We start from the raw sequence: 24,877 nt of genomic DNA on the forward strand, positions 1-24,877 counted from the left end.
TATTTGTAAAACATTAAATAATTCTGATGATTAGGAGTTTGAGCTTTTAAATAGCATAGCCATTCCCCTTGAAGTTTTACTGAAAATCCTCATTTAGTCAGAAAAACATTTTTCACAAATAATTCAAAAGATAAGCTCAACCTTTGTCTAGCTACAAATTTGAGACATTCTACATACACTGGGAGAATAATTCATCATGAATCTTATTTTAATATAAAAAATGTATAACTCTATCCCAGCATTTTAGTAACATTTATTTTGTAAAAGCTTTAACTTTTAAGATCATTATGCAAATAATTTATAATTAACTTATCAACATAAACTTCCTTCTCAGGTACATATTCGAATATACCCAAGTCCTGCTAAGGTGAAAATGGCCTATCTATGTCAAATAAGCTTAATTTAGTGCAAAGTAGCTACTGCCTAAAATAGACCACTTCTCAGAAAACTATATAATTATGTACCTTGGTGGATAAGATTATAATCTAGATACCTTGAATAAAGAATGGTCCTCTATTATCTAAATAGGTAATCCTCATTAGCTAAAGGCAAAACTTCAGGAAGAATGTACATGAAGTGATGAGAACAGGTCACTTTCAAGCCAGCCAAATCAATCCTGAAGACTAACAGGGTGACAGATATCACAACCAGATTATCCTCATCATCTCAATTCAGATGTCTTTTATATGAAAATGTCCTGATTATTAAAGTTATATAGGATTAGGATAAAGAATATTGGAAAGGAATAAGGAATGGTGGAATAGAACCTCTGAAAAGGCCATTCCTCCATAAAAGCAACAAGAATACTGGCAATAGTTGTCAAAATCAACTTTTTCCAACAATGTGAGGGGCATTTATTCAACAAAATCACTGGATCTCAGGAATAACAGAGAAATTTGTGGTGTTTGGACTTTCCCTATTCCCATTCTCCTCTCCTTAGCCCTGCAGTAGCCTTAAAAACCAAAAATCCCACAATCACAGCAAAAAATAGCAGCCAGCAGCTATTGGAAGGGAAAGAATGGGGTTGGAATACACCAAAAGTACCACTTTCAGAGAACTGTTATTATTTAACCTGTCTAGTAGTTCTCTAAAAATACCCATTCATAGAGCTTTCTTTATTTGGCCTAACTCAGAGCTTACTCAGTGCATTTGCCTTTTCCCCCAGGTAGCATGTGGTAAACAATCAGTGGCAATTGTTCAACATAACAGCTTCCTCAGGCAGCAATAACAGCTGGGGAAAAAAAGATGACAACCAAAAAAAAGAAAAATTGGGGGAACAAGATGGCCACAAGGGCCTGTGAATTTTGTATAATCTAGAAGGCCACATGCATGCCTGGGGCTGTGCACATTCTCAGGAAAGATCTCAGAAGGCCCTAAACTCTCACCTCTAGCTAACCTTAAGGCTCTACACAAGCAGGAAATGAAGACAAGCAGGAAGTGAAGACTAAGGCAGAGTTATAAACTGCCTGAGCACTGAAGGCATATTCCAAAATGCACATCAAATCCTTCAGCAAATGCTGGGAGACTACTTGGCTCTGAGCATTTAAGAAAATCTCTGTCTAATAACTAGCTGATCAATGAGAAAACTGAGTAAAGACTTTAATGACCACAAATAACAAAGAATACAGACCTTACAGAATTAGCTCAGGAAAATTACTAAGCAAACAAATAGCAACAACAACAACAACCAACAACAAAAACAAACACTGGGGGAGGAGAGGAATCTGATTTTGAGTAGTGCCACATTATATTACTTAACATGTTCCGCTTTCAACAAAATATTACAAGATGTGTGAAGAAAGTATGCCTCATACACAGGAAAATAAGCATGCAGTAGAAACTGTCTCTGAGGAAGTCCAGACATTGAGCTTACTAGACAAAGACTTTAAATAAGCTATTTTAAATACCTTCAAAGAGCTAAAGGAAGCCATATCTAAATTACTAAAAAAGTAAGAGAATGATTTTTCACCAAATATAGAATATCAATAAAGATATAGAATTTTTTTTTTTTTTTTTTTGCGGTGCGTGGGCCTCTCACTATTGTGGCCTCTCCCATTGCGGAGCACAGGCTCCGGCCATGCAGGCTCAGCAGCCATGGCTCACGGGCCCAACCGCTCCGTGGCATGTGGGATCTTCCCGGACCAGGGCACGAAGCCGTGTCCCCTGCATTGACAGGCGGACTCTCAACCACTGCGCCACCAGGGAAGCCCCTAGAAATTATTTTTAAAAAATAAATTCTGGAGGTGAAAATTAAAATAATAGGAATAAAAAATTCCCTAGAAAGGTTCAACAGCAGATCTGAGCAAGCAGAAAAAAGAATCAGCAAATCTTAAGTCAGGTCAGTTGATATTGTTCCCCTCATCTGAGGATCAGAAAGAATAAAGAAAATAAAGGAGCATATCAAGTGTACCAACATATATTTAATGGGAATCTCAGAAAGAAAAGAAAGGGGAAGAAAGAATAGTTAAAGAAATAATGGCTGAAAATGTCCAAAATTTGATGAAAACTATCAATCTACACATCCAAAAAGTTCAACAAACTCCAAGAAGGATAAAAAAATCAAAGAGATCCACATCTATAAACATCATAATCAAACTTTCAAAAGACAAAGACAAAGAAAAAATCTATAAAGCAACAAGAGAGAAGAGATTCATGATGTTGAAGGGATCCTCAGTGAGATTAACAGCTGATTTCTCATCAGAAAACTACAGAGGTCAGAAGGTAGTGAGATGGCATACTCAAAGTGGTGAAATAAAGACTATCAACTAAGAATTTTCCTTCAAAAATTAAGGAGAAATTAAGAGAGTCCCAGATAAATAAAAACTGAAAGATTCCCTTACTAGCAAATTTACCCTACAAGAAATACTAACTGAAGTCCTTCAGGCTGAAATGAAAGGACACTAGACAGTAACTCTAATTCACACAAAGAAATAAAGAACACTGGTAAAGGTAACTACAGCTGATCCTCCGTATCCACAGTTTCTGCATCTGTGGAATCAACCAACTGTGGATCAAAAATATTCCCAAAGCAATCCCATAATGTTGCCAAAAGCAAAACTTGAATTTGCTACACACCAGAAACTATTTACATAGCATTTGCATTGTATTAGGTATTATAAGTAATCTAGAGATGATTTAAAGTATATGGGAGGATGTGCATAGGTTACATGAAAATATCATGTCATTTTATATAAGTGACTTGAGCATGTGCAGATTTGGGTGTGTTTCCACTGGGGGTCCTAGAGCCATCCCCCACAGATACCAAGGGACAAATGTACATAAGTAAATGTAAAAAAATATAATGTATTTGTGTTTGTGTGTAACTTTTTTTCTCCTATCTGATTTAAAAGAGAACTACATAAAGCAGTATTTATGTCTGTGTTGATGGGCTCGTGACGTATAAAGGTAATTTGTAGAACAATAATAGTACAAAGGAAAGGGAGGAACTGGAGCTATATGGAAGCAAAAATTTTGTATACTACTGAAATTAAGTTGGTATTGATCTGAACCAGATTATAAATTAAGATGTTAATTATAATCCCATGGCAACAACTAAGAAAACTTTAAAATACTAAAATAAATGACAAGGTAATTAAAATGGTACACTAGAAAATACATTTTTAACAAAAAACAAGGCAATAATAAATAGAGAAACAAAAAGACTTACATACATAAAATAGCAAAATGAAAGTCATAAATTCTATCTTTCAGTAATTACATGGAAATGGACTAATACTCCAATCAAAAGGCAGATATTAGTAGAATGGGCTTTTTAAAAATTGATCCAACTATGTGCTATCTACAGGAGACATATTTTATATTTAAAGACACAAATAGGTTGAAAGTAAAGAATGGAAAAAGATATACCAATGAAATAATAACAAAAAGAGAGTTGCAGTGGCTACACTAATATCAAACAAAATAGAATTTAAGACAAAAATTGTCACTAGAGACAAAAAAGAACATTTTATAATGATCAAAAGGTCAATCCATCAAGAAGACATAACAAGTATAAATATACCTAACAACAGAGTCCTAAAATACATAAAGCAAAACAAACACAATTGAAGGGAGAAATAGATAATTTATCAATAATAATGGAAGACTTCAATATCTCACTTTCAATAATAGAAGAACCAGACAGAGGACCAAGAAGGCAACAATATTTGAACAGCATTATAAACCAAATAGAACTAAAAAGCATCTATAGAACACTCTACCCAACAACAGCAAAAAGTACATTCTGCTCAAATGCACATGGAATATTCTCCAGGATAGACCACACGTTAGGCCATAAAACAAGTCTCAATAAATTTGAAAGGATTAGAACAGTACAAAATATGTTCTCCAATCCAATGGAATGAAATTAGAAATCAATAGCAGAAAGAAATTTGGAAAACTCAAAAACATGTAGAAGTTAAGCAACACATACCTAACTAACCAAAGTTGGTGTCACTGCTTTTTTACCAAAGCTGTAATTATAAGGAAAACTAGACCTCTGAATCAGATATTAGAATGATTCAGTCTTCCCACAGAATGACTGGGAGGGCACAGAGGGTAAATAAAGGTATCTATTTGTCAACCCCAATATACTATGTCTCTATATTTCATATTCTAAGCTCAAGTTGCATTGAGTCCTACAGCTTCTTCTTTTCTCTATTTTAATTCTTTTACTACAAATGTGAACCCTATTGTTTGGGCAAGAATTCACCCTCTTCCTTTGGAGCTTCAGTGATGTCCAGGACCAGCCAAAGCCTCAGGATAGCAGCACACAAAAGTGGGTCTCTGGTGGAGACCTAATCACCATTGCAAACCTGAGGGTTCTCAAGTACGACAGTGTTCAGAAGTTTCAGAATTGAAACTAGGATTCTAAAACAAATAAGAAACCCTGAGGTTAGCAAGGAACTTCTAGTAACTAACACAAGAATTGTACTTATGAGCCTTCAGGCAATGAATTTGTCCTCCTTAGCGATCACTATGCAAGAGTAGACAAAGAAGTAGCATACAGTGGCATTGAATATTTTCTCTATTTCTGTAAAATTATCAATTATTTGCAAAGTTCCCTGTGAATTATCTGCAAACATTCAAAAATCTGTTCTTAGGACTACCATTTACAGAATATAAAAAATTGGGGTAACGAGGGCCTATCTTTGACAAAGCAGGAGTTAAAATGAGCCGCAAGAAATAGGCTCATTTGGGGTCAATTCATGAACATTCACATGGCAATTTCTAAGTGGCAGCTAATAAAAATAAGCTTGTAAAATAAGCCAGGTCTATAGCAGAAAAAGAAGTCTCATTTAACTTTCTGGATACAGATTTGTGGCAGACAGACTGGGGATCTCATTTGTACTCCTCCATGAAGTTTCATCTGAAGTAAGTGTGGACTTCTCAGGGATGTGATTGTGCTGCACTCACTAGAATCCACTGATGGAAGTGTTATCTCTCTCCGTTCCAATCAGAGAACCTGGTTTTGTCTCCTTCAGAACAAGAAGGCTTCTGAGACAGGGGTGTTTTAGTATCATTTTTATAACTAGACTCCAGCCCTAATCCATAATCTGGCTCTCCCAAGTCACTGATGCTGAAGGAGTCCTGGTGATGGTCCCCATGCAGCCATTTGGAACTTCCACCTACTTTGTTTCAAACCCCAACCTCAGGTATGTTGGAAGAAGCCAAGAAGAAGAAAACCAGTCACCACTGCAGAACTCTGAAAAGGTTCAAGAACTGAAGGCACCAAGGTTAGTGAAGAGGAGCTGAAAATAGAAGAACTGGCTGAAAATTTATATGGTTTACTGTTAGGCTGCCAGACTCTTTTTCCCGTCTTGCACACCCACACAGTTACTCCTCCTTGACCTCAGCAGAATACTGAAGATTTACTTTCAGAAGAGGATGAACCAGGGCTTCCCTGGTGGCACAGTGGTTGAGAGTCCGCCTGCCGATGCAGGGGACACGGGCTCGTGCCCCGGTCTGGGAAGATCCCACGTGCCGCGGAGCGGCTGGGCCCGTGAGCCATGGCCGCTGAGCCTGCGCGTCCGGAGCCTTGCTCCGCAACGAGAGAGGCCACAACAGTGAGAGGCCCGCGTACCGAAAAAAAAAAAACGAAGAGGATGAACCAGAGGGATTTTGGACTTAAGAAGACCTTCAGGAATGCCATTATGAAAGCACAGGGATTAATGAAAAGTCTACATGCTGAATAGTAAGAATTACCCCACCTTCCCCCACCAACTCAATTCTTCCTTGTAGCTCTGAGACCACTGGACATCAGGCTTATACCAAGTCAGCTCAAGAGAAAATACTTGAATCTAATAGCAGCTAAGGAAGTCTCCCCACAAGATGGCCAGGTCCCAGCCCAATCGCCCTATGGAAAAGCCCATTAGTCAATGAATCCCTTTCAAGCACAGGCAGACCTTCCATCAGCTTTTTAGTGCTCTACTCTTAAATCTACGAGAGCAGCAAAAGATCACCAGTCATTTGAAAAAGGTCTCTAACATCAAAGATAATGACCAAAACAAACAACCAGAAAAAAATGAACTCAGAGATATTCTAGATTACAAAAAGAAAAGCTCTCATTAAAATCTTTACAGAAGATACTGCACTTGAGAAGCCAAGAGCACAATGCTATTTTAAAAAATAACACTCACAAAATAAGAAAATGCTGTTGGAATTTTTAAATGATATCAAAAATGAAAAATTAGAGGAGCTAAAAGATGAGTAAAGATTGCAAAAAGTAGAAGAGACAAACAGATGATAAATGAGATTTTTTTTTAGAAAAAGAGGATTAATCCAGGAGCTCTAAGATGTCAATAATAAGAATTCCAGATAAAGAGACCAGAGAAAATGGGGCAATTAATTATTTTAAAAAAAAAAAATTCCTAGAATTGGAGAAGATGCATCTGCATCTTGAAAGGACACATCACTGAGTGCCATTCATAATTTCTTTAAACAGACACACACAAAGACCCATCATTGGGGTCCCTGAACATAAATTATTACTCAGCTCAGAGAAAGAAAAAGTCAAACATCAGCATAAATAAGGGACTTTTTTGGATTCTGAAATGCCAGTAACAAACATATATTATGAAAGCAGAGATTTAAGTCAAATATTATAAACTAAATAATATCTTACATGCATTAAAAGAGCCTCCTATTTTTAATGAAAAACAAACAAAAACAGAAAAGATTTTTTATTTGGAGTATATTCAGATAACTCATAAAAACTAAGGGGAGAATCTGAATTCTGTATCAGAAATTTCTTTTATTAGCTGTTAAAATAAGTAGTTCATAAAAATTAGAAAGGTCTATTTTCCTAGATCTCAGTTAATCTTACATTTATTTATAAAGGTTTAGACTATATTCCCCAGTTATTTTTCTTTCAGCATCTTAAATATGAAAGAGCTAACAATATTAATAATGGTGAATTTAATTAATAATAAAACCAACTTATGAGAATTTGTGTTACCTTGAAATATACCCAAACTCTTGACATTTTAAACTAATTCCCGTTCATCTTATGGGCCATACACTCACCTTGAGGATCAACTTCTTTAGCTAGTTTCAGTGCATCTGAGTTTGCAAGATCGGTGTTGGCTGGGGTAACAGCCAAAATCAGACAGTTCTCCCGTGTGATGAACTGCATAATCATATCTCTGATCTGGTACTCAATATCTGGTGGCTGATCTCCCACGGGCACTTTAGTAATTCCAGGCAGGTCAATAAGGGTTAGATTTAACACTGTGGAGAGGAAAAAAAAAAGGTTTTACATATACCATCAATGCTGAAAGATATCAGCAATGCAGAATCACGTGTCACTTTAGTAGAAATAAAACAAGCTGAGCTTTACGTATTGTGTATCTGAAGAACTTCGACTCATGTGCATAGAATAAAAAGGACAGAATTCAAAATGGCTTTTCAAGTTTTCTCTATTTTTATAATATGATTGTGCTAGGCCAAATGATCATTTTAACATAATTTAAGAAGCACTGATTTGCATACCTAACAGTTTTCTCAGAGAGCTGTCACATTTGTAACTGGGGGCTATAATTCAAACACTGAACAATAAGTGAATATGCTGTCTGCCGGTCTTGTACACTGCCTTCAAATGGTGTAAAAATTCTCTGGGTAAGGTTTGCCCTTCCCTTTAAAAACATCATACATTATTTACAGAGTGTTAGCCCCTTAACCTATAGGAAAGCCGTTAGCCATTCATGGTGCCATGAGGTTAGTGTGCAGGCTATACAGCCAGACCCATGGAGCACCATTTTGGGAGCCCAGGAAACTACCGAGTCAGTGACTCCAGTCCCGACCTGGCTATCGTTCTCTCTGCACGCTACGTTATTGGCACCAAGTCCTCTTGGGAAGTTGTAATTGAGCTTATGTCACTCATGGTCCATTTTAAAAGCAACAGAGCTGGGTAGAAGATAGGAGATTAAAATCTGCCCCACTAAAATCTTAGTCAGAATGGAGGCTATTCTGTATCACACACCAGGAACTGGATATCTGACAAGTTTCTGCCGACAGTCTGGGGGAAAAAAAAAATCACAGTTGATTCCTCAGGAAGAGATTAAAGAGGAATATATAGGACTGAAAGAAAATTCATTAAGGATAACTCAACCATAGTACCATGCACCTCTAAGATTTTTGCAAAAACTGAAGATATTAAAAATGGAAGTTTTCATGCATACCTCTTTGGAATTCTAAAAGTTTAAGATAAACATAAAGAAAACGTTTTAAAATGACTTAATTCTCTTTTAAAAGTTATCTCCTCCTGTCTCCCCATAAATAATTTTATGAGCTGTTTGGATCATACCATTTACTGAAGTATCTAAGCACAATCCTAGAAACTCGGTATTTTTTGAGAGAAAACACCATCTTCTATAAATACTGTATGTTAATTAATATAGTAAAAATTTTTGAGGACAAGAATTTGGAATTTTGTTATTTTACTTACCATGTGGGGAATAGACTCGTAAATTAATGGGTATGGAGGAAATCCCTTTATTCATTCCGGTTACTCGATCTGTTTCTGCTTCAATCTCATGGCGAACTTCATCAAAATCTGTAATTTTTTTTCCTTTGCAATGTAGAAATTCTGCATATTCTACAAAAGACAAATTAATACAACCTAAAATTCATGTACTCTTGCAATAATAAGGAAATAATGCTTCTTTAATTACAAGTCAAAGTATCCAGTATTGCCTCTTCAGCCATCACAATGAGAGAACACAGTAGTTAACAAAAAGCACAGTTAATACTTTAGAAATATTAAACAGTTCAAATACTAAGGCTGCTAAATTTGCTAATTTTCAGAGAAGCAATTAAGTATTATAAGCAGTCTTTAAACCACCTAGCCTACTAAATAAAGAGAATCCTGGCCCTCCAAATGATGAAACAAATAATAGCAACCAATTGTCAAAGAAATTAGAGCTAGGGTACACAAAAAGCCTACTTACTAATCCTATTAGAATGTCCTTTTTCAATATCACCACTTTATCACGATGGAATGCTAAATTATATAAATATAGCTTCAGAAGGCAAAAAGATTTAAAAATAACGCTTGCTTTACCTTTAAAAAGAAATAATATATGGAATATTTTAGCTTTAAAATATACTATTCAAAATACCACACCAATTTCTTTAATTAAAAAGATATTTTCTCAAGAAAAAAAGATAGGATATTACAAAGAAACTATTTACCTGCAATCTAAAAAAAAAAAAAATCAGTATCTGTAGGCAGAAGGAAAAACTCTAAAGTAACTATATAATAACAGAATATTAGTTATTGTTAAATTTCAGTAACATCTTAAAACTGTTGTGCTATCAATTTCTATATCTGCTTCCAGAGATATCAAGTATATGATAAACAACACAACTCAGAAAAGGAAACCGATACTATTAGACCTAAAAATTTTATGATAATTTTAACAAGGGAACGAGTCTTAACAAATACTTTAATTTCTCTAAAAACTAGCTGAAGAACTGCTCCACCAAACGTAGACTAAGGCTAAGTATCTTGGGCCAGATAGCGGCTGAGACAATTATTGGTAGTCTTTCTATGATTCCCCACCATAAATATTTAACCTTCACCCACTATATGGCAAGGCCAACAGGGAGACAACTACAAGATGTGGCTCATGCATCAATGGTGGAAGTATACACAACAATTAAGCTTCAAAAGGCTTCAGAAGTCTGGCCTGAAGAGACCACTGCATCATTTGGCATTTTCTTTCACACATTTACCCTCATTGGTGCTGTTTTTATTAGATTATAAATTCTTAGACGATACAGCCTTTATTTTATTTACCCACTCAGTGGCTAGGCCAGTACCACGTAAGAGTTTAAAGATAAGTAGAGGATAAAACAATAAGAAAAATAAAGAGGAGTAATGGATGTCAGATCCTAAAAAATAAGCAAACAAAACTTAGTAAACATGAGCCATATATAATTTATAATAAACAGTACTTTTCAATTCAACATGTTCTGTGGAAATTACAAATCTGAGAACTTTTGGCTATCGTAATTATTACGTTCATAGACTTAAAAAGCTTCTGGATCAGGGACTACATTTTCAAGTATGTTACTAATAATTCAAGTAACACAAATGTGTACTTCTCTTGTTGCCACTGGATGGCGCCTACTTGCTTTCTCTGTAGGAAACTAACGCCCTTCCAGAAAGCTGCAAAATCAATGCAATTTTCAAATTAGATTTAAATTCATTCCTGGACTTCTGAAAATGCTTTTATCTTGGAATTTAGAGATTGGAATTATGCAGTACCATCTCAAACCTCTGTGTCTTTTTAGGGATAGGGTTCCACAAAGAGATTTAGGGATGTACTTACAGAGCTCCTACTACTTCTCAGGCACTGTTTTAGAAGTTGGGGATACAGTAAAGTGAAAAAAATAGTCTCTAGCCTCATGAAGCTTAAATTCCAGTGAGATAAAATAGTAAACAGTGTGTGTGTGTGCCAGATTATAAGTGCTATGGAGAAAACTGAATACGGGGGATAATAAATACTGGGGGAGGGAGGTTGCTTTGTTATATGTGTCGGTCAAAGAAGGCTTCTCTGATATGATAAAGTAACATTTGAGCAAAGACTCAAGAAGCCATGCTTTACATAAGAGGATCCCAGTAGACTGCCTGAAGCAGGCTATGCTTGGCATATTGGAGGAAGAGCAAGGAGGCCAACGTGCCTGGAGCACAGAGCATGGGGGAGAGAGGCAGGAGATGAGGTCAGAGCTGTGGTACAGACCTGGATGGTGTAGGGCCTGTGGGCCATACTAAGGGCTTTGATTTTTACTCTAAATGAATGGTAGAGCACTTGAAGCATTTTGGGTAGAGGGGAAACATGAGGTGACCTAGGTTTTAAATAAAGAACTGTACTGTTGTGTTAAGCACAGACAGAGAGGTATAAGAGAAGAAGCTGGCTAACAGAATAATAAAGGTGAGATAATGAGGCTTGGACCTGGGTGAGAGTGGAGAAGTGGTTACATTCTAATGAAGTTTGAAGGAAAAACCAGCAGGATTTGCTGATGGATTAAAGGAGAGGTATGGGAGAAAGAAAGGAGTTAAGAATAACTTCAAGGAGGCTGACCTCAACAATGAGAAGAATTTTGAAGTAGAAAAGACTGACAGAAAGGAAGATGTTGGGGAGATGGGGTTGGGGATCAAGAGATCAGTTTGGCAACCCAATAGAAAATGGGCAGAAGACCTTAACAGACATTTCTCTAAAGAAGGCATACAGATGGCTAAAAAGCACATGAAAACATGCTGAACATCACTAATTATCAGAGAAATGCAAATCAAAACTACAATGAGGTATCACCTTACACCAGTCAGAATGGCCATCATCAAAATATCTACAAACAATAAATGCTGGAGAGGCTGTGGAGAAAAGGGAACCCTCCTACACTGTTGGTGGGAATGTAAATTGGTACAGCCACTATGGAGAACAGTATGGAGGTTCCTTAAGAAACTAAAAACAGAGTTACCATATGATCTAGCAAGCCCACTCCTGGGCATATATCCAGAGAAAACCTTAATTTGAAAAGATACATGCATCCCAATGTTCACTGCAGCACTATTTACAATAGCCAAGACATAGAAGCAACCTAAATGTCCATCGACAGAGGAATGGATAAAGAAGATGTGGTACATATATACAATGTAATATTACTCAGCCATAAAAAAGAATGAAATCATGCCATTTACAGCAACATAGATGGACCTATCGATTATCATACTAAGTGAAGTCAGAGAAAGACAAATATCATGATATCACTCATATGTAGAATCTAACTTTTAAAAAGATACAAATGAACTTATTTACAAAACAGAAACAGATTTACAGATATCGAAAACAAACTGATGGTTACCAAAGGGGAAACGTGTGGGTAAGGGGGAGGGATAAATCAGAAGCTTGGGATGAACATATACACACTACTATATATAAGACAGATAACCAACAAGGTCCTACTGTACTGCACAGGGATCTCTACTCAATATTCTGTGATTACCTATATGAGAAAAGAATCTAAAAAAAGAATGAATATATGTATATGTATAACCAAATCACTTTGCTGTACACCTCAAACACAACATTATAAATCAATTATACTCCAATAAAATTAAATTTAAAAGTTCAGTTTGGGACCTATTAAGCTTGTGATGCCTACTACACACCACTCACATGGAGAAACAGAACTGCCGCTAATGGTTGAGAATCACGCAGCTGAAAGACACACAATTCGCATTCATCTCATCTGATAAGTGTATATCTATTCTGAAATTTTTACAGAAGATGGCAGTCAAGGGCTTGAGGAAAGGTTAGCCTTTTCTAATTAGCACAAAAATGCCTTGGGGCTGGATCTGTGAGTCTTTCATCTAGGGAAAAATCCAAGCTAGATTTATATGTATTTGGAATTCATTAAAGTTAGTCAAGTAGATGAGATCACTAAGTGAGAGACAGATAAGGAAGAGGTCAGAGCACTGGGCCCCAGGTTTTCCAATGTTTAGAGGTCAGGAAATGGAGAGTAAGCCCAAGTGGTCAACAAAACCCAGAGAGAAACGTGACCTAAAGCCAGTTAAAGAGAATGTTTCATGAAAGGAGACTTTCCACTCCATCAAATACTGCCAACATGTCAGGTAAGATGAGAACTAAGAACAAATCATAAAATTGGGCAACTTGAGGGTCATTCAGGATGTTGAAAAGGGCTGTTAGAGTGGAGTAGGGTGGGCGATAGTCTGACTGGAATAGACTTTAGAGAGAATGGGAGGAGAGGAAGTGGAGACTGGTTGCAGACATTTCTTTTAAAAAGTTGTGTTGTAAAGGAGAGGAAAGAAGTGAGAGGGCAGCTGGAGAGGGTTATGAAGTCAAGGGAGGGTTTTATAAAGATGGGCAAACTAATAGCATGTTCATAGGCTGATGGTATTAATCCAGTCCTGAGGAAAAGCTGATGGTGCAGAAGTGAGAAGGGACAAGTGCTAAAGTGATGTCTCAAGGAAGAGGGGATAGGAAGCACTAGAAAGGAACATGCCAGTTCATCCATAGGAACAGGAAGGAAACAGAATAATGAGTACTGACGGACGACACAAGTCGGTAGAATTGATGGTGGTGGGAGCATGTGAAATTCATCAGGTCAGAGTGGGGATTTATCATTTTGTCGAGTCATTTTACGCCTGTAGAAAACATTTCTGTATTCTCACTGATTAAACCCTACAAAGACTATTATTTTTACCACAAAATACCACACACACACACGCACGCACACACATACACACACACATACACACGCACACACATAGAGTGATCCTAAATGACCTAAGAGTAACCATAACAGGAATATCAACTTGGGTCTCAACTATGTTCATCACTGGGATTCAGACCTGCCCAGCATATCAGAAGGACTAATGGACAGGAACCACAAAATCCCTATTTCTATGGGTAGCAAAGAGCTTCCTGGGAAATAATTCATCCTACAGGATAGAAAATTCAGGGAAAACCTAATCTAAATTGTCAGGAGGGAGCTACCTGTAGTCCATTCTCTACCCAGGTCCAGAGACTCATAGGTCTATGCCCCCTTCATCTCTAACAGTACAGTGATAATTGTCAGACCACATATCCTACTTTCTTATTAGAAAAACATGGCAACCATACTACATTTCAGAATTTATAGCTACAGGATTATATTGTCAATAAGATGAGTCTTCCTAGCAACAAGATAAGCCACTCCTGTTATGGGATCCCAGCTCTCTAGCAAGCAGACTATAAATAGGTGGACAGCAGAGGTGGCATACATGTTTTTGAACAATTGCCCATAGTTGCTATTGAGGAGGATCATCAATCAGCTTATCATCACACAATCCCTGAATAAATCTTGATCAGCAGTGCAGAATTTAAAGGTCACAGCTTTACTTCCTTGCTGTCCAAAACTACAATTATAAATGAAAATCTTATAAAGGATTACCACAAGAACAATGAACCATTTACTATACTCACGTCTGAAGAATGTTCACATGAGTTTGGGGATGAAGGAAATTCTAACACCTGAGCCAAACCCTACAGAACACGCTGCACCAGCCAATCAATAGTTAGACTTTTTGAGAGCTTATAAGTGTGTATCTTCTAAGACTTTTATACTGTTGTAAATTAATATGTCTAAAGGTCTAACAAACCTCATCTTACAGTCCTGAGATAAATTCTTTCTCATAGAAAGGTACAGTTTCCAGTGGCACAAGCTCTCTTGGCATGTTCTCAGTGTTCCTTTCATTCTAAATGCTTGGTAGTTGGGCACATGGAATGATCTCTTTCTCAAACAATTCCAGGCTTCAGCCCAAGTTCAGTCTGAATGGAGAGTGATTAAATTTCTTAGCCACAAGCTCATATAAAGGTTGAAGGCTATGTGTATATAAGCAATGAAATCCTAATAATGCATCCATGAAATTCTTTTGTGTGTCAGTATAACCTACCTTGCTGAAATTCATAGTATGTTTTCAGTTTCACAAAATAAGACTCTAGTTTAAAAAATCTTTCCTGTTTTCCCAGTATTAAAGCAAAGGTTAAGATACATTTTTATATCAAAGAATGATTTGGGAGAAAAAAGAGGATATTAAAAAAAATCAGAGCTATCATTCTATTTTATTTTTATTTCCCTATAAAGCACTTTAGCACGGTCATTTCTGCTGATCATGAAAAACAAATTACGCTAGGTTAAACAGCTGACAAATTGTTTGGGGGCAGGATGATATGGTTTGTGCCTGGGCAGAATTCCAATCATCTGTGAAAAGCACAGCATGACCATAGAATTTAAATATTTCCAATATGCCCCTTCCATGGGGAAAAACATTCATATGTTTCAATTAATCAAGGTTAAGTAGAAAGGAATTATTATGGAGCACAGGCATATAACCTCCTGTCAATCTTTATTCTAAGAACTAGGGTCCTCAATACTTTAGCTGGAGTTTTATTTCTAAAATGTTTTAATAGCAATGTTTTTAAGCACGGGGCTCCAATGAAAATGGAGTACATTGGACACATAAACAGGGAATGGTTTTCAGTGCAACTAGCTGAATCCACTGGCTGTAAAGACCATCTAGTATGACTACATTTAAAAACATATTTCCTTAAAGGCAAAGGCTGCATTTTATTCATCTGTGTTTCCCTAATGCCTATCATATTTAGAGAAAAGAACACCTGTAGATTTCTTCCTTCTTCTTTAAAGAAGTCCTCTTTGCATACCATTGAGCAATTTGGAAAAATGCTTCCAGAAAGCCTTCAAGTCATTCCAAATTGAAGGCAAGAGCCTGGAACGGTGGTTAACTAAGCAAAAAGGCAAGTTAGATATGAATTATACACACCCAGATATATAGCAGAAGTCAACTGTGTCCTAAGGTAAACAGGGAAAGTTTAGTAATCAAAAAAAAAAAAAAAAAGAAAAAAAGAAAAGAAAATCTAAAGAAACAAACAATTAACCTGAGGGAGTCCAGTAGTGGGTGAAAGGTAGAGGTCCCAGTCAGAGGGTAAAGAACAATAGGGTGGGAATAAGAAGGGCCAAGATTTCATAGCAGACAAAAGGTGGGTGCTAAGCAGGTATCAGAGACCAGCTGCAGAGACTAGGGGTAAGCATCAGGGCTCTGGTACTCCTGAGGCAGAGGAGGAGGCCAAAACATAAACTCCGGACCCAAGTGAGCCAGATGGTCCAAGGCAAAAAAACAAGGTGAGAATTCAGTCATGAAAAGGGAGGTAGAGCCTTTTTCACAGGAAACAAAGCCAAAGCCACCCACATACACCTCAGTAAAGAGAGATTAATAACAGTACTTCCTTGATATTTACTGTTCAACAATGGCCTATACAGGTTGCTTGCCTAAGAGTTGGGCTGGGTCTATATCCTGGGTGAGGCTAACCCTACAGGTGAGGATTGAGTGGCCACAGAACAGTGCTGGCATATGAGACCAGGACTAACATTTGGCAGAAATCCATCCAGCAATAGGAATTTGTATGGAATTCTACCACAAGTGCCAAAAATAACAATCAGAGAATCAGCAGCTGTAATACTTACATAGCTCAATTTAGTTCTATATTTTTTCAGAAGGAGCTCAAAAAGTATAACAAAAATTAACTCTATTTCATAATCCTCGTTTCCACGTAAAACACAATTGAGAAAGGAGACCTTCAAGATGGCGAAGGAGTAAGCCGTGGAGATCACCTTCCTCCCCACAAATACATCAGAAATACATCTACATGTGGAACAACTCCTACAGAACACTTACTGAACGCTGGCAGAAGACCTCAGACCTCCCCAAAGGCAAGAAACTCCCCCACGTACCTGGATAGGGCAAAAGAAAAAAGAAAAAACGGAGACAAAGAATAGGGATGGGACCTACACCAGTGGGAGGGAGCTGTGAAGGAGGAAAGGTTTCCACACACTAGGAAGCCCCTTCGTGGGTGGAGACTGCAGGTGGCGAAGGGGGGAGGCTTCGGAGCCACGGAGGGGAGCGCAGCAACAGGGGTGCGGAGTACAAAGCAGAGAAATTCCTGCACAAAGGATCAGTGCCGACCAGCACTCACCAGCCCAAGAAGCTTGTCTGCTCACCCGCCGGGACGGGCAGGGCTGGGAGCTGAGGCTCGGGCTTCGGAGGTCGGATGCCAGGGAGAGGACTGGGGTTGGTGGCATGAACACAGCCTGAAGGGGCTAGTGCGCCACAGCTAGCCGGGAGGGAGTCCGGGAAAAGGTCTGGAGCTGCCGAGGAGGCAAGAGACTTTTTCTTCCCTCTTTGTTTCCTGGTGTGCGAGGGGAGGGGATTAAGCGTGCCACTTAAAGGAGCTCCAGAGATGGGCGCGAGCCACGGATATCAGCACGGACCCCAGAGTCAGGCCTGAGATGCTAAGGCTGCTGCTGCCACCACCAAGAAGCCAATGTGCGAGCACAGGTCACTATCCACACCTCCCCTCCTGGGGGCCTGTGCAGCCACCACTGCCTGGGTCCCATGATCCAGGGACAACTTCCCCAGGAAAACACACGGCGTGCCACAGGATGTTGCAATGTCACACCAGCCTCTGCCGCCACAGGCTCGCCCCGCACTCCGTACCCTTCCCTCCCCCCGGCCTGAGTGAGCCAGAGACCCCAAATCAGCTGCTACTTTAACCCCATCCTATCTGAGCGAAGAACTGATGCCCTCAGGCGACCTACACGTAGAGGTGGGTCCAAATCCAGCTGAACCCCAAGAGCTGTGCGAGCAAAGAGAAAGGGAAATTTCTCCCAGCAGCCTTAGGAGCAGTGGATTAAATCTTCACAATCAACTTGATGTACTCTGCATCTCTGGAATACTTGAATAGACAATGAATCATCCCAAAATTCAGGCGGTGGACTTTGAAAGGAAGTGTAGACTCGGGGTTTGCTTTCTGCATCTAACTTGTTTCTGGTTTTATGTTTATCTTAGTTTAATATTTAGAGTTTATTACCACTGGTAGATTTGTTTATTGATTTGGTTGCTCTCTTCCTTTTATATATATATATATATATATAATTTTCCTTTTTCTCTTTTTGTGAGTGTGTATGTGTATGCTTCTTTGTTTGATTTTGTCTGTATAGCTTTGCTTTTACCATTTGTTCCAGGGTTCTGTCTGTCATTGGTGGATTTGTTTTTTGGTTTCATTGCTCTCTTCTCTTTCTTTTTTATTACTTTATAATTTTTTTAGTTTTTAATAATTTTTTAAATTTTAATAACTTTATTTCTCTTTATTTTTTTTCTTTCTTTCACTTTTTCTCCCTTTTCTTCTGAACTGTGTGGCTCACAGGGTCTTGGTACTCCTGCCAGGTGCCAGGCCTGTGCCTCTGAGGTGGGAGATCCGAGTTCAGGATCTCCTGAAGGAGTCTCGTCCACCAGAGACTTCCTGGCTCCACGTAATATCAAACAGCAAAAGCTCTCCCAGAGATCTCCATCTCAACACTAAGACTCAGCTCCACTCAACGACAAGCAAGCCACAGTGCTGGATACCCTATGCCAAACAACTAGCAAGACAAGAACACAGCCCCACTCATTAGCAGAAAGGATACCTAAAATCATAATTAGGTCACAGACACCCCAAAACACACCACCTGACGTGGTCCTGCCCATAAGGAAGACAAGATCCAGCCTCATCCACCAGAACACAGGCACCAGTCCCCTGCACCAGGAAGCCTACACGACCAACTGAACCAACCTTACCCACTGCGGGCAGACACCAAAAACAACAGGAACTACAAACCTGCAGCCTGTGAAAAGGAGACCCCAAACACAGTAAGTTAAGCAAAATGAGAAGACAGAAACACACAGCAGATGAAGGAGCAATGTAAAGACCCACCAGACCAAACAAATGAAGAAGAAACAGGCAGTCTACCTGAAAAAGAATTCAGAGTAATGATAGTAAAGATGATCCAAAATCTTGGGAATAGAATGGAGAAAATACAAGAAACATTTAACAAAGGCCTAGAAGAACTAAAGAGCAAACAATGATGAACAACACAATAAATGAAATTAAACATTCTCTAGAAGGAATCAATAGCAGAATAACTGAGGCAGAAGAATGGATAAGTGACCTGGAAGATAAAATAGTGGAAGTAACTACCACAGAGCAGAATAAAGAAAAAAGAATGAAAAGAATTGAGAACAGTCTCAGAGACCTCTGGGACAATATTAAATGCACCAACATTCGAATTATAGGGGTCCCAGAAGAAGAGAAAAAGAAAGGGACTGAGAAAATATTTGAAGAGATTATAGTTGAAAACTTCCCTATTATGGAAAAGGAAATAATCAAGTCCAGGAAGCACAGAGAGTCCCATACAGGATAAATCCAAGGAGAAACACAGCAAGACACATATTAATCAAATTATAAAAAATTAAATACAAAGAAAAAGTATTAAAAGCCACAAGGGAGAAACAACAAATAATATACAAGGGAATCCACATAAGGTTAACAGCTGATCTTTCAGCAGAAACTCTGCAAGCCAGGAGGGAGTGGCAGGACATATTTAAAGTGATGAAAGGGAAAAATCTATACCCAAGATTACTCTAGCCAGCAAGGATCTCATTCAGATTCGACAGAGAAACTAAAACCTTTACAGACAAGCAAAAGCTAAGAGAATTCAGCACACCAAACCAGCTTTACAACAAATGCTAAAGGAACTTCTCTAGGCAGGAAACATAAGAGAAGGAAAAGACCTACAATAACAAACGCAAAACAATAAGAAAAGGGTAGTAGGAACATACATATTGATAACTATCTTAAATATAAATGGATTAAATGCTCCAGTGAAAAAACATAGACTGGCTGAATGGATACAAAAACAAGACCTGTATATATGCTGTCTACAAAAGACCCATTTCAGACCTAGGGACACATACAGACTGAAAGTAAGGGGATAGAAAAAGATATTCCATGCAAATGGAAATCAAAAGAAAGCTGGGGTAGCAATTCTCATATCAGACAAAATAGACTTTAAAACAAAGATTATTACAAGAGACAAAGAAGGAGACTACATAATGATCAAGGGATCAATCCAGGAAGAAGGTATAACAATTGTAAACATTTATGCACCCAACATAGGAGCACCTCAATACATAAGGCAAATGCTAACAGCCATAAAAGGGGAAATCGACAGTAACACAATCATAGTAGGGGACTTTAACACCCCGCTTTCACCAATGGACAGATCATCCAAAATGAAAAATAAGCAAGGAAACACAAGCTTTAAATGATACATTAAACAAGATGGACTTAATTGATATTGATAGGACATTCCATCCAAAATCAACAAAATACACTCTTCTCAAGTGTTCATGGAACATTCTTCAAGACAGATCATATCTTGGGTCACAAATCAAGCCTTGGTAAATTTAAGAAAATTGAAATCATATCAAGTATCTTTTTTGACCACAACACTATGAGACTAGATATCAATTACAGGAAAAAATCTGTAAAAAATACAAACAAATGGAGGCTAAACAATACACTACTGGGACTTCCCTGGTGGCACAGCGATTAAGAATCTGCCTGCAAATGCAGGGGACACAGGTTCGATCCCTGGTCCTGGAAGATCTCACATTCAGCAAAGCAACTAAGCCCGTGTGCCAAAACTACTGAGCCTGCTCTCTAGAGCCCACGATCCACAACTACTGAAGCCCTTGAGCTGGAGCCCATGCTCTGCAACAAGAGAAACCACCGCGATGAGAAACCCACACAGCACAATGAAGTGTGGCCCCTGCTCGCCACAACAAGAAAAAGTCGGGCACAGCAACGAAGACCCAATGCAGCCATAAATTAATTGATTAATTAATTTTTTTTTTTTAAGTTTTCTGAAGAACCTAGGGGCAGGACAGGAATAAAGATGCAGACGTAGAGAATGGACTTGAGGTCATGGGGAGAGCGAAGGGTAAGCTGGGACGAAGTGAGAGAGTGGCCTGGCCTACTCTCACTACCAAATGTAAAATAGATAGCTAGCGGGAAGCAGCTGCATAGCACAGGGAGATCAACTCAGTGCTTTGTGACCACCTAGAGGGGTGGGATAGGGAGGGTGGGAGGGAGAAACAAGAGGGAGGGGATATGGGGATAAATGTTTACGCATAGCTGATTCACTTTGTTATACAGCAGAAACTAACACAACATTGTAAAGCAATTATATCCCAATAAGGATGTTTAAAAAAAAAAGACCATTCCACCCAAACAAAACAAAACAAAACAAAACAAAACACAATTGAGAGATAAACCATACTCCAAATACTGAAACCAAATAGGAAGCAGGTCAAGCACTTGGCCAAAAATTGCAAAGTGGATAATTAAGTCTCAGCAGCATCTGACATGATTTTCCTCCTCTTCCTTGAAACATTCTCTTCTACTGACTCCCATTATTCCAACTTTCCTGACTTTTTCTTCTTCCTCTCTTACGGCTCCTTCACCATATCCTTTGCTCATTGTTCCTTCTCTTCACCACTTCTAAATACTGGAGTGCAGCTAGACTTCCTCCTAGACCTTCTTATTTTCTTTGTCATCTCTCTCTCCCTAGGTGGATATCCTATCCTCTCTTATATAATCTATTGGCCTTTAAAAAAGTATATATATATATATATATATATATATACACACACACACACACACATGTGATATATATATCAAATATATACATATATCACATATATATCTCCCCAAATTCATGTCTCAAGCATTCTAATTCTAATGTTTAATTGACATTTCCACTTGGATGTCTAATAGATCTCAATATTAACATGTCCCAAACCAAACTTTTAATCCCCCATTGCCTTCCCTTCTCATCATCCACACTTCCTCCTCCTCCTGTCTTCCACATCTCAATTATTGATACTACCATTGAATCAGGTCCTCAAATCAAACAACAGCTATTTCTGCATCCTTCTTTTCCTCCGCTCTCTCCCAGTCATCTTCTCACTGCCTCCACTGTGGCCATCCTCCTTCTAAGCTGACGCCACCTGTTACCTGGACTACCGTAAAAGCATCCCAACTGGTCTTCCTGGTTCCACTCCACTGAATCCATTCTCCACATGGCAGCTAGAGAGGTCTTTCTAAAACATATGTCAGATCATGTCTCTTCCTTTTTAAAAAATTTTTACTGGTTTTCCAGATCAGCCAGAAATATCCAAATTACTCTCCCCAGCCTACAAAGTCCTAGACAGTCTGAACCCTGTGTACCTCTATCTGTAACACTATTTCTACCCTCTGTGCTCAAAACACTTTAGCTGTAACATCCTCCCCACCGCAGGGTCCCTCTACAAGGTGCTCCTCTTCTGGAATGTCCTTCATCCAGATCTCTGCATGTGTGGCTCCATCCTGTCATTTACTTCTCATCCAAACTATCATCTCTAATTTAGAAAGCCTTCCCTGATCAGGCAAAGAAAAGTCACACTCTATCACATCATCTAATTTACTTTCTTCTGTGCACATAATCATTATGTGAAGATTTTGTTTTTTATTGCCTGTCTTCACCTACTGGAATACAAGCTCTATGAGAACAGGAACATTATCTGCTGTACTCCCAGTACCTAAAACGATGAATTTCATCTATTGGGCATTCAATATATATTTTTTGAATTAAAGAGCAAATAAACGAATGAGTAAATGAGTGAATGAATCAACAAATAAACACTGGCGGACACTTGAGGTTTGTGGGTATTGAGAAGAAAATGATCATAAATATACGGCTTTTGACATGTTGAGTTTGATATCTTTGAAATATCCAAGTAGAGCTTCAAGCAGTCAGCTGGAAATACACGTCTGGAGTTTAGCCCAGGAGCTATAAATGTGAGATTCATAGGTGCATGAGTTGTAACTGAAGTCATGGCGTAGAAGCGATTCCCTAAGGGAGAATACGAAATGACACAGAAAGAAGCCTTGGGTAGGTGCAAACTTTAAAGGCCAGGTAGAAGATAATGCATCAGCAAAAAAGACAGAGAGTTGGCCAAAGAGATAGAACAAAAACTAGGAGTATTTGGCATCATGGAAGCTAAAAGAATAGTGTATGTTTTAAGGAGAGAATAATTAATAATGTTAAAAGCTGTTGAAAGGGCAAGGTAAATACTAGCAAGTGACTATTGGCATTTATAGAAATTGAGTATGTATTATATAGTTTCCTGTATGCTTAAACAATGTTCTATACATAATTTAAATATTTCTTGTTATTTCAAAAGTTTTTGCTATTGATTACTTTGCTAACTTAAAAATTGTTTTATCTTTTGTATGCTTTTCTTTTCATTGTGTCTCTTCTTCTGTTTTTAAGGCATATTCCCATTCTAACTGGCAGCGTTATATTTTATTCTAGACTGAGAAGTCCAATAACCTAGTATGTATGGTCTGACTCTAAATTTAAAGACTGGAATTGCCCAGAGTAAGGCCATGACCCTGCAAAAATGAACTTTAGGTCATAGTCTTTGTAATATTAATTTTGGCTGCCCAAGACTCTTTTTACTTCCTCCTGATAATCAGCTAAGTTTAGAAACTGAAAAGAGGTTTCCAAATAAGTGAGTTATTACAGTATTATTAAAGAGTAATGAATGTACAATTTCAGAAACAGCAAACATTTCAATGTTATTTCTTGTTTTAAAAAGACAAAAATAAGGTGATCTGCCAAGTAAAAATCTGTGATTAAAGTGAAATCACTAGACTTTGTCATGAAAGTTCAAGTAATCAGACTGCTATACAAAAAATATAACAGAAAGTCTAAAATTTGCAAAATGAAAATATTTTCCCATAGAATCTTATACACAAGAAATGAAGTTTATAAATGAAATTTAAGTAGTAATCATATCAGAATTACAAGTGTATAAATATGTAACTAAAAAAATTCTCAAAATATCAAATTACAATATTCATTGCTGGATATATTTGCAGCTGGACAAAGAAAAATTTTTCTATGAGTGTGAGCTTCTACACACAACTTGTCAGCAACACTATTCCATCTAAATATTTTAACAATATCTTAGTGTATTTGGTAAGCTCCTCAAATGTCTTCATGAAGGTCATTATCAGTTAGAAACAGAGCTAACTTAACTTTTTATGTGGTGAAAGGTATAAAGAGAAGTTCATTTCTTACACATGAATATTTAACTTTTCCAAAACTGTTTGTTGAAAATACTACCCTTTCTCCATTGAATAGTCTTTCCACTTTTATCAAAAATCAGTTGTCTATATATCTGTAGGTCTATTTTTGAACTCTGTTCTGTTCCAATGGTCTATTTGACTATATTTATATCAATGCCACACTATCTTGATTATCGTAGCTTTGTAACAAGTCTTAAAATCAGGTAGTGTTCATTCTCCAACTTTGTTGTTATGTTTTAAAGTTGTTTTAGCTATTCTGGGTCCTTTGCATTTCCTAGGAATTTTAGAATCAGCTTGTCAATTTCTACAAGACAATTTAATTTTTTTAATCTTTATCTACAGCATTCTTTACAGTATTACTAAAGAATAGTTTTCTGGGCTTCCCTGGTGGCGCAGTGGTTGAGAGTCCGCCTGCCGATGCAGGGAACATGGGTTCGTGCCCCGGTCCGGGAAGATCCCACATGCCGCGGAGCGGCTGGGCCCATGAGCCATGGTCGCTGAGCCTGCGCGTCCGGAGCCTGTGCTCCGCAACGGGAGAGGTCACAATAGTGAGAGGCCCACGTACCGAAAAAAAAAAAAAAAAAAAAAAAATGGCTCAAGCTTGCACATACACACACATATACACACACACAGCATGTTTAGCTAAAAGCATAAGAATTTTCCCATGAATGCCTACTCTGCTAAATTTTAACAAAAGTACATATTCTTAAAAATGAGAGGTACATCTCCTCTAAATTCTGTCTCATTAGAGCAAATCACTTCAGTGCTGTAGAGAGTCATAC

At 38.0% G+C, this 24,877-nt stretch overlaps 1 protein-coding gene across 1 annotated transcript in view; it reads right to left on the reverse strand.

Annotated features, from left to right (window-relative positions):
* The window catches only part of DNM3 (dynamin 3), a 545,828-nt gene that overhangs the window by 381,005 nt on the left and 139,946 nt on the right, over positions 1 to 24,877 (reverse strand). The window contains exons 3-4 of the mRNA XM_089911124.1: positions 8,945 to 9,094; positions 7,525 to 7,728 (exon numbers count right to left, since the gene is read on the reverse strand). Of these exons, the coding sequence (XP_089767250.1) occupies positions 7,525 to 7,728; positions 8,945 to 9,094 (354 nt within the window). The remainder of the gene's footprint in view (positions 1 to 7,524; positions 7,729 to 8,944; positions 9,095 to 24,877) is intronic.

This window comes from Delphinapterus leucas, chromosome 1 (assembly GCF_059928025.1).
Source record: "Delphinapterus leucas isolate spDelLeu-1000000601 "Yukka" chromosome 1, BTC_Dleu_Yukka2, whole genome shotgun sequence".
NCBI lineage: Eukaryota > Metazoa > Chordata > Mammalia > Artiodactyla > Monodontidae > Delphinapterus > Delphinapterus leucas.